Source organism: Condylura cristata, unplaced genomic scaffold (assembly GCF_000260355.1).
Source record: "Condylura cristata isolate star-nosed mole 26May11 unplaced genomic scaffold, ConCri1.0 scaffold00030, whole genome shotgun sequence".
In the NCBI taxonomy this organism is placed as follows: Eukaryota; Metazoa; Chordata; class Mammalia; order Eulipotyphla; family Talpidae; genus Condylura; species Condylura cristata.
Window position 1 is genome coordinate 12,289,152 of NW_004567131.1, and position 9,689 is coordinate 12,298,840.

The window sequence follows — 9,689 nt, forward strand, 5'->3', positions numbered from 1 at the left end:
CATCATGTTATGTCAGGACACAAACTTGTCGGCAAAAGACTAATGTACAGCTGGTAGATTTGTTTGACAAACTTCCAGACAAACAAAGGGCAGGGTAAGATTTATGCTGGGTAGGGGCTAGCTGCCAGTGATTGATCTCTCGCTGCTCAAGGGGATCCGAGGGGACCCAAGAGGAACTATAGCAAGTCGTAAACAGCCCCAGATACAGGTGCAGATGCACTCCCAGGCTGCAGAGCGCCAGGACCTTAGAACTGAAGGAGGAGCCTAGAGTGGTGGTTCAAAGAGGACAGCAAACCAGGGCCTGAGAAGACAGCCAGAACATACATCCCTGCAGCTAGCAACAGGGGTACATTTGTAAGCAGAGTCCTTGTGATCTACATCCTAGAAAGACCTGTGTTTGAAAAAAATATTAAATCAACCAGTTGACTTATATTTGGATTCCCAACTTATGAAAAATTATGTAATAAAAAAATTCTTTAAAAAAAATACAGCTGAGGGCCCTCCCTGGTGGTGCAATGGGCTAAAGCACACCATTATGAAGCTATTGGAGGCACTGTAGCACCAGTTCGATCCCCGGCCAGGGAGGTGACCTACATGGCACCGCAGACCTCTCCTGCCCTGCCTGCTGCTCCCCTCAGCTGTGTATTTCAGTTGATCTGCCTGTTCTGCTCCCCACTCTGTCTCTGGTGAATCCTCTTGCTCCCCACACCTCTGATCTGTACCCCAGTTCTGTATGTATAAATAAATGAATCTTTTTTAAGAAAAAATGACAGGTGAGATTCATTTTCCCAGGTCACTCTCCCTCCTGAATTGTTAGGATACATAAAGAGAACCTTCCTCAGGGTCCTATTTAACTGACAGACATGGAAACATCAGGCTCTGGTGACTCACCCCCGCACCGCTGGTCTGTACCCAAGCTCTTGTATGCACAAATAAATAAATCTTAAAAAAAAACAATACATCATAAAATTCAAGCAAGTCTCACTCTCGTAGTACTCGAAGCACTTGGCGGGAGCGCTGCTGCTCCAGGTGTAGTCTGAGGGCTTCTTCCCCCGGTTGTCTCGCGCATAGATGTTGCCTCCAAACTCAATGAGCATCTCAATGAGGTCAACGTTCTTCACCTTGGCAGCGTGGTGAAGTGCTGTCTCATGAAGTTTGGCTGCGTTCACATTGGCCCCTGTGGGGGGTAGAAGCAAAGAAAGAGAAGTCTGAGTCAAAAGAAAACACTGGTTTGTATTTTTTCGTTCTGCATAATGACCAATAAAAGCAATACCATCCAGCAAATGAAACCAAAACAGACTTTAAGTATGGCATTTTCAAAACCCTTTTCAAAATACAAACGCAGTAGTTACTTCTTTTTTTCTTATAACAAGAGAGCTAAAGACAAGTAGTAGTCATGTATAAATGTAACTGAAAACCGACCCCAAAAACCTAACAGAAAACGTCCCTGTGCATTAAGAGGAAGTTCTGAGGCTCTCCAGTCTGTCTCTCAGGTCCTGGGAGCCCTGGAAGCCCAGGCTGAGCTCTCAAGCTTTCCTGCCAGTCACACACACACACACACACACACACACACACACACACACACACACACACAAACATTTACTCAGTGTAAACTAATCTGAAACATTCTGGGACACACCCCTCCTGTGCTTTTAAGTCAGAACTGGTTTCATGTTCTTGTTCTGTGAAGCAACCCTATAAAATTCTACTGTCTGCAGGTAAATCAGCCTTTCAATCCTCACTAGTGACAACAGCTAAGTAAATCTTTAAATAGCTTTTGCATTTGCATCTCCACGGTGCATTCTCTTGAAACCAGGGAAGCAATTAAATTCCAGCATTTACCTCCTCTGACAAAATGCATTACAATAGTGGTGTGAGGGGCCGGGCAGTGTGAAAAAGGGGTCTGACTTTGTTTGGACTAATAATGGTAATGGACTGTCAACAGAAAGATGCCAACTTAAGTCAGCTGAAAATTCCCAGCTTCTGGCTTCAAAGGTAGAGATCAAAGTCTGCCCATTACCCAAATCCTGATTTCAAAGCAAAACAGGATCCAGTGGGCCTTCCCTGGTGGCACAAGGGTTAAAAGCACAGCACTATGAAGCTATTCACAGCCACTGCAGCACCAGTTCAATTCCCCGGCCCTGGGGTGCCCCACACGGCTCGGCAGACCTCTCCTGTCTCGCCTGCTGCTCCCTTCAGCAGTGTATTTCAGTCGTCCTCCTGTTCTGTTCTCCACTGTCTCTGGTGAATCCCCCCTAACCCCACACATCTCTGGCCTATACCCCAGTTCTTGTATGTATTAATAAATATAACTTAAAAAAAAAAATAGGATGCAGTGGACTCAGTAACATCTTAACCAGCAGAGACACAATGTCATGCACCATAGGACCCAGCACCAGCACTGGGACCCAGGAGCACGTCACCCTGTGTGTGTTGGCTGAGACTTAACTGAGAACACAGGCAGGCAGGCCCTGGGCTGGAAGAAGGATGTGTGGACTTCTCACCTAGTTCCTCCAAAGTTTCCAGCAAAGTTAAATATTTACTGTCGGTATTGAGATTTAGAATTACTTCACCTTAACAAGTGGACTTCCACCTGCCCCCTACTCTCAACAAAACTCTGAGGATTTGGCCTCACCACTGACAAAGTCCAATAGTCTCTGTCTCCCCCACACTCCGAGTGAGCCCCAGGAACTCCACACACACACACACAGCCCACTGGGCAGTGAAACCAGGGCCCAAAGCACCAGTTTGTTGTAGTTTTTCACGAGAGGTGGTCTCAGTAGCCTTCGTCAAATTTTCCAACGGGACCCACCCCCCAAAAGGCTTAGCGTCACTGCTTTGCAAAGAATCCATGTGCTGTCCTCTCTGCTTTTCTCTGGGTTGAAGCTTTCCCAGAGTTCAAAAATAGTTCTTTGTGGGGGGAAAGAAAAAGAAAAAGAATGTATGTGCGTGAATAAGCAAGTCAAACAAGACCATCTGAGTAAATTAGACTCACTAGCAAGGACTGAGTCTAGAGCTGACAGCAACAAGCACAAAAGGCTGACAAAAACCCAGCAGGGCCCCTCCAGGGAGAACCCCATTCACACTACATTCCACTCCCCAGGTGTAGGAAAACTGCCTCTAAAACTGTCAGAGCCCCAGCGCTGGCAGCCACATCCTGTCTGCCTCCCACTTCCTTCCAAACCAGCCCCACTGCATTTCGGGATGCAGAGGGGTCCCAGGCTTGGGGAGGCCCCCCCTGGGGGTGACCCAATAGCTTCTAGGGCCAGAAGAGAATCAGAAAAGCCCCAGAGTAATAAGGAAGACTCCAGAGATACACCAAACTCCAAAGGGGGTTAGTCAAACACACCCTGGACTAGGGACAGGACATTCCTGGACAAGGACAACAAAGGACTCAGCACACGGGCTGGGATGCTAGGTTAATTCAGGGCACAGGGACCTTAAGTCAGTGACTGAGACCGCCAAGAACTAACCAATCACATAGAGAGTAACTCGGCTTTAAATAAAGGCACCCTGTAGGCACGGTAAAAGGTTTCTTTAAAAGCTCAAGGGGCCTCCCTGTGGCCCAATGTATGGAGCGCAGCACTGCAATCTGTCCGACCCCACTACCAGCTCTCTGCCAACACAGGGCAGGAAACAGCACCCTGGCCTGGAGCATAGGAGGTGACTATACTGCACCTGCATGGAGCAGCACAGGTGTGCACACAACCCACCTGCATTGAGCAGTACTTTGACACAATCCAGATGCTCCCGGGCACAGGCGACGTGCAGAGGGGTCCCGAAATGGCAATCATGTGCTTCCAGATTGGCCCCAACGTCAATTAGAAGTCTCACACACTCGGAACTTCCTTAGGAGAAACGGAGAGGATGAAAACACTGATGTAGGTACACACATGAAATATTGAGTAGCTAGAACAGGTAAGCCCCATGCTTGGTGCAGCATGAGAGTGGGGAACAGGAACCCGAATTCAGAGTAGCTCATGACCCTGTGTGGTCCTAAGGAGCAGGGGTGGTTTCCTTTCTGCTGAGGATGCTATTCAGAGGTACAACTCCCAAAATTTAGGATCTTGCAGCAAGAGGACTGGTCATTTTCCAGCCTTCTCTGAATAGCTAGACATACTGTTCCCTGGCTCCTCGGTGGAAGAAAAAGAGGTCAAGCTCTAGGCTGTGGCTGGAGCACAGAGCCCAATCCCGAGGTGAAAACATAAAGCTGTAGGTATCTGAGCCTGAGTCACCTACACAGACATCCCCAATATCTCATCCCAACAACTGCAGGTTCCTCTCCTAGACAGGGCCTTTCCCGAGTCTTCCCTATGTTCCTCTTCCACTGTCTTTAACTTGGGATGGGTAAAGGCTCAGTTTGTTCCAGCCTTCATGCTCAATTATCACTTACCCTACTTTTTGTGTTGGTAGTTACCAAGTTTCCACCTCTAGCCCTTACATCCAGCTACAACTAACTCTACAGTCATCTGCTGGGCAGTCTCATTTGGATGTGATGACCAACACACAGCCCTCTCCCTCCCTGGGTGCCAGGTCCTGCCAGATCTGTCTCAGCCATTGGCAGCACTCCCCACTCAACCCAAGGTCATTTTTACCCATGTTCTGAATCTTTCCCCAAAGCTTTCCATGAGTCCTTCCCTTTCCATGTGCCACCCTATTTGGGCTCTAAGAATCAGAAGTGATCAGACAAAAGAAAAAAACGATGAGTTCTTTTCATTGAGATGGCCCCCAATTCTTCTATCCATTTCCAGGATATTCTCTACCACTACCATTTCACTCTGTCTATTGAAGTATGGCAGAATATGCTACTCCAAAGTATGACACTATGCCACAAGGATTATTCTGAGCTGAAGACCACTGAAAACAAAGCACATACCAAAAAAAAAAAAAAAAAAAAACTCTCCTCCAATTCGTCCAGGATCAGGATACAGCTTGTAAAGGCAGCCTCCCCACCACCACTGCCACCTTGAAGGACAGGTTCATCACCAGAGACAGTACTAGACCCTCATCAGCTCAGAGATGGCATCAGAGGATCTACTCAACAAACCTTGCTAACCAGTCCTTATCACCCATTAATTCCTTCTAGATATATTTGCCTTCCTATAATTTATCATTCCAGAAACTCACAGTTCTTTCCTTTTGTCTGATCACTTCTCTGCAAAGTTTTTATTCTTTGTTAAGATACACTATAAGCGTACACTATAAGCATCCCCTTAAGTATCACTAACTTCTTCCATGTGTATAATGGGTGCAGGAATTGAAAGCTTCTGTTTTGCTCTTGTGAATCTGTTCTCTGTCAGTCCAGTTTGCAAGGCCCCAGTAAATATGTCTAAGATAGGAGGAGGGAAACTATTTTCTCCTCCATTCATTGTACATGGATGGCACTAAAATAACCTTTCTAAAACATAGTTTTCTTCTTACTCAATCTGCTCAGAAACCTTTTAAAAGATGCCTACAGCAACCCCCCAGTGCCTGTGGGTGGCAAAGATGACCTAATTGTGGGGTTCAGGATGTGAGGAAACATAACAGAGGCCCTTATGGAGGAGCCTGCTCCCCAAACCCTGATCAAACTCAGTAAGAAAAACTTGGCGCTGGCCAACCAAAATATTGACTACAAGTTTGCAACCTTTGCTCAAAGGAGTAGAAACCAAACTGCCATCAAAGAATTTTCACCCACTATTTCACTTTAGTCTTCACTCATCTTTCACTGCCCCTCAACAGTGAGACTGGAGTGGCTTCTCGTCCCACTGTCTGAGATCTGTCCATTCTTAGAGGTCAGTTGATGTCCCACTTGCTCCCTGAGCCCCCAGGATTCCCCACTTTCTGAGAGCACCATCCTCAGGGGTGTGTCTGGATCTAGTTTCCTCACTAGATTAAGGCCCACAGATCACAGCAATGACAAAAGTGAGTAGCTACAGCATGGAGCCATCTCCAGTGTTCACATCTGAAAGGCGCTGGAGACCCTGCTAAGAAATAGTTTCATCATCAATACAACCACCCCTTATCCTGGGTGCAAGAGTGGATCCCCGGGCATGGCGAAGGGCTGGAAACAGACTGGAAGCTCTCCTCACCAGCCATGGCTTCCCTGTCCTGCCTCGCTGCTCCCTTCGGCAAACTCACCGCTCATGCAGGCTTCGTGCAGTGGGGAGGCAGTATACAGGGGTGGGTTGACCTTGGCCCCATAGGATAGCAAGAGCTTCACACACTCGATGCTGCCGGACGCACAGGCATCACAGAGAGGCGTGCTGCCGTCAATGTTGCGGGCGTCCACCTCGGAGGGGAGAAAGAAATAGCGTCACGGGGGGAAATGCCACACAGCTCACTTTCTCGTCTTGATGCACAAATACCTGTGCAGAGATGCTTCTAGGTTTTCTATGCTGTGCTAAGGCGCTGCACCAGGCAAGGGGGTTTAAGAGTAAAAAGGAATACAGATTGGGAGTGGGATTAGCCTCCTCAGTGCAGGGTCATCTTCTGTGGGGTTCACTCTTGGGCAGGATCAACTCAGATTCATTCCACCGCCACCCCCAAGGATCACAGAGCCAACAAGAAGTGCTCCAGGTACCAGCTGAGTTAGGCGGAGCATAAATGTCTTTTAACACAAGCCTTAGCTAAAAAGTGCTGAAACTGCTTAAGATTCCACCTCTAGTTCAAAAATCATAGGGCAGGAAAAGGGTGACACCCCAAGCTCGCATTTTTGCTTAAAATGTGTCCAGTTGAGCCATTATTAGGGACATGCTGAAGCTTGTTCCAGGTCTCCTGAGCCTGGAACTTAGCTTCACAGCTAAGCTTGTGGAAGGGGAAGTGGTTCAGTCTTCACTTCACTCTCACCTGAACTCCTACCCAGCTGATTCCTGTAAGCCATCCAGCTGGGGCCAACCAACTCCTACAGCCCATGGCAGTACACATGAGTAATTTAACATCTAGCAACTCTCTTGGCCTCTAACCACTGGGGCTGGACTCCAGCCCTGCAGTAAGTGCTTACACCAGAAATGCAGCCAGTCAGATCCTGGTTCTTGTTCCCTTTTGCCAGCATCCCACTTGAGACCAGAACCTGCTCTTTGAGCCAAAGTAGCTCTTAGTCCAGGCCCTGCCTGCCACCCTGGAGAGCCTGTCTGTGTCTAATGTACATGGCCCCTGACCTCACGCAGAACAGAGGGTTTCCGCCACCATTTTGCTCATCCGCCTTGTCACTGGCCACAGGAACCTCATAGCCAAGTCTGTGAACTTGATCTTCACATGCAGCTGAGCTGACCACCCACCCTCCCACCTACAGCTGTCTCTACACACCACGCTGGCTTCCTCCTTCTTTCCCCTTCAGCCTCCCTCAGCACTTGCTTCGCTCTCCATGCATTTACCAATCACAGGACACTCGTCCCAGTCCACTTCTTGTCCTCCACCACATGTTCTCTTAAGCAGGTCCCATTCATTCCTATAGTCACAGCCAGTCTGGGGTCTGTCCTGTGGTCCACTCACCTGGGCCCCAGCTGCCAGCAGGAGCTGCACACACTGGGCCTGGCCCTGCAGACTGGCTGCATGCAGGGGCGTGATGGAGTCCACCGTCACCTGGTTGACGCAGGCACCGCTCTCGATAAGTTGCTGCAACTGCAGGGTCTCACCCCGCTGGGCTGCCTCGTGCACCGGGGTACGTTCCACCCAGAAACCTGGGAAGGGAAACAGACTTAGTGCTAAGACTATGCCACGTCTTTCCGGGACACATGCAATTCCAGGGATGCCTCATGAAAGCAAAGACATATGCATCTGTTATTGTTAAAAAACAAAATTTGGGCCCTTCCTGGTAGCGCAACGGGTTAGGACACAGCACTGCAAGCTAGCCACAGCAGCTTCGGTGCAAGTTCGATCCCCGGCCCTGGAGGTGAACCCACACGGCCCGCAGACCTCTCCTGACCCGCCCACTGTTCCCCTCAGCAGTGTACTTTGTGGATCTGCTATTCTGCTCCCCACTCTATCTCTGGTGAAGCCTTTCACTGTCCCTGCACCTCTGGCTTGTACCCCAGTTCTGTAAGCATAAATAAATAAATCTTTTCAAAAACTCAATTCAAAGATCTAATTAGCTTTATTCAATGATTCACAGACTGGGCAGAATCAAGTGGCTAGGCCTAAGGAAGTGCTATACAGAATGAAAGCTTTACAGATAGAAAGGGGGTTACAAAAGGAAATTATTAGCAAAGAGAAGAATGTTTCAAGCAGGGTCACCATTCTAGGGGGAGAAGAGGGGCAATGGTCTCACTAGTGTCAATCAGGTAATTCCAATTGGCCCAGTTAAAGGTGACATTCCTGGAAACACTAAAGCTGGCATTAGGTATTTCAATTTTTCAAGGGTTTTCATCATAAAAAGATACTCTTACCAAATGCTTTCTTAGCACTGTTGATATCATGTGGTTAGCGGTCCTTTTATTGATATGTTAAAATAGGTTGATTGACTTTCAGGTGTCTACCGATTCTTGTGTCCCTGGTATAAATCCCAGTTGGACATGATCTATACTCATTTCAATGCATCTGTGGTCATCAGGAAAATTGGCTGTAGTTTCCTTTTGTATGTTGTCTTCGTATTAGAGTAATGCTGGCCTCATAAAATATATTTGGAATTATTCCTTTTCTCAAATTTTTGAAAGTGCAGCTGGTGGGTAGGCGGCACAGGCTGAGCACAGCAGCCTGTACAGTTCCACAAATGCCCCTTCAGCAGTGAGCCTGGTAGATACAGCATCTTCCAGTCATGAGTCAGTGGAATACCATGTCACCCTCATGGCCAAGGGTGAGAGGAATGAGCCAATAATTCATCTCCTACCTGTGATACTGGGAGAATATTTTAAAGTTTCGGGAACTTGGAAGTGAGCGCTCCAAGTGTCCAGCAACCATCAAGGAAGCTCCACGGAAGAAGTGGCTACAACGAGGCTTTGGCCAGCACATCTTGCTCGGGCCCCAGCACCTGCTCAGGATATGGCTCAATTAAGAAGCTCATATCTACTTGCTTGTCAATGAATAAGTGAGTGAATGGAAGGAAGGAAGGAGGGTGGAAGGACCAAAAGGAAGAACCAAAGTGAATTATAAAGACTGGACATTAGGGCCCCTCTTGTGGTGCAAAGGTTTGTTAAAACACAGCACTATGAAGCTATCCGTTGCCACTGCAGCACGAATTCGATCCCAAGCCAGGGAGGTGACCCACATGGCCCAGCAGACCTCTCCTGTCTCGCCTGCTGCTCCCCTCAGCAGTGTAGTTCAGTGCATCCGCTTTCTGTTCCCCACTCTCTCTGGTAAACCTTTCACCCCCAGCACCTTTGGCCTTTACCCCAGTTCTTGTATGCCTAAACAAATAAATTTTGAAATTTTGGGGAGAAAAATCTAATTTTATTTCTTTGTGACCAGCCTATAGAGAAGATGGAATTTTACTGGTAACCATATTTTTCTGCAGTGGTTTGAGCAGCAACAACTGAAAGCAAAGATCAGAAGCAGCTGGTGTGAGTTAAAAGAACATTCTGGGCCCTCCCTGGTGGCGCAGCGGGTTAAAGCACTGCACTAAGAAGCTTAAACCAGTTCTGCATGAGTTCGATCCCCACTTGCCCCGGAGGTGACCACATGGCGTGGCAGACCTCTCCTGACCCGCCCACTGCTCCCCTCAGCAGTGTACTTAGTCAATCTGCCTGTTCTGCTCCCCACTATGTCTCTGGTGA

The 9,689-nt window shown here is 48.1% G+C and overlaps 1 protein-coding gene across 1 annotated transcript in view; it reads right to left on the bottom strand.

Moving 5' to 3' along the window:
* ASB13 (ankyrin repeat and SOCS box containing 13) overlaps positions 1-9,689 on the bottom strand; it is an 84,107-nt gene that overhangs the window by 63,099 nt on the left and 11,319 nt on the right. The window contains exons 2-5 of the mRNA XM_012731259.1: positions 7,474-7,661; positions 6,121-6,271; positions 3,714-3,848; positions 961-1,177 (exon numbers count right to left, since the gene is read on the bottom strand). Of these exons, the coding sequence (XP_012586713.1) occupies positions 961-1,177; positions 3,714-3,848; positions 6,121-6,271; positions 7,474-7,661 (691 nt within the window). The remainder of the gene's footprint in view (positions 1-960; positions 1,178-3,713; positions 3,849-6,120; positions 6,272-7,473; positions 7,662-9,689) is intronic.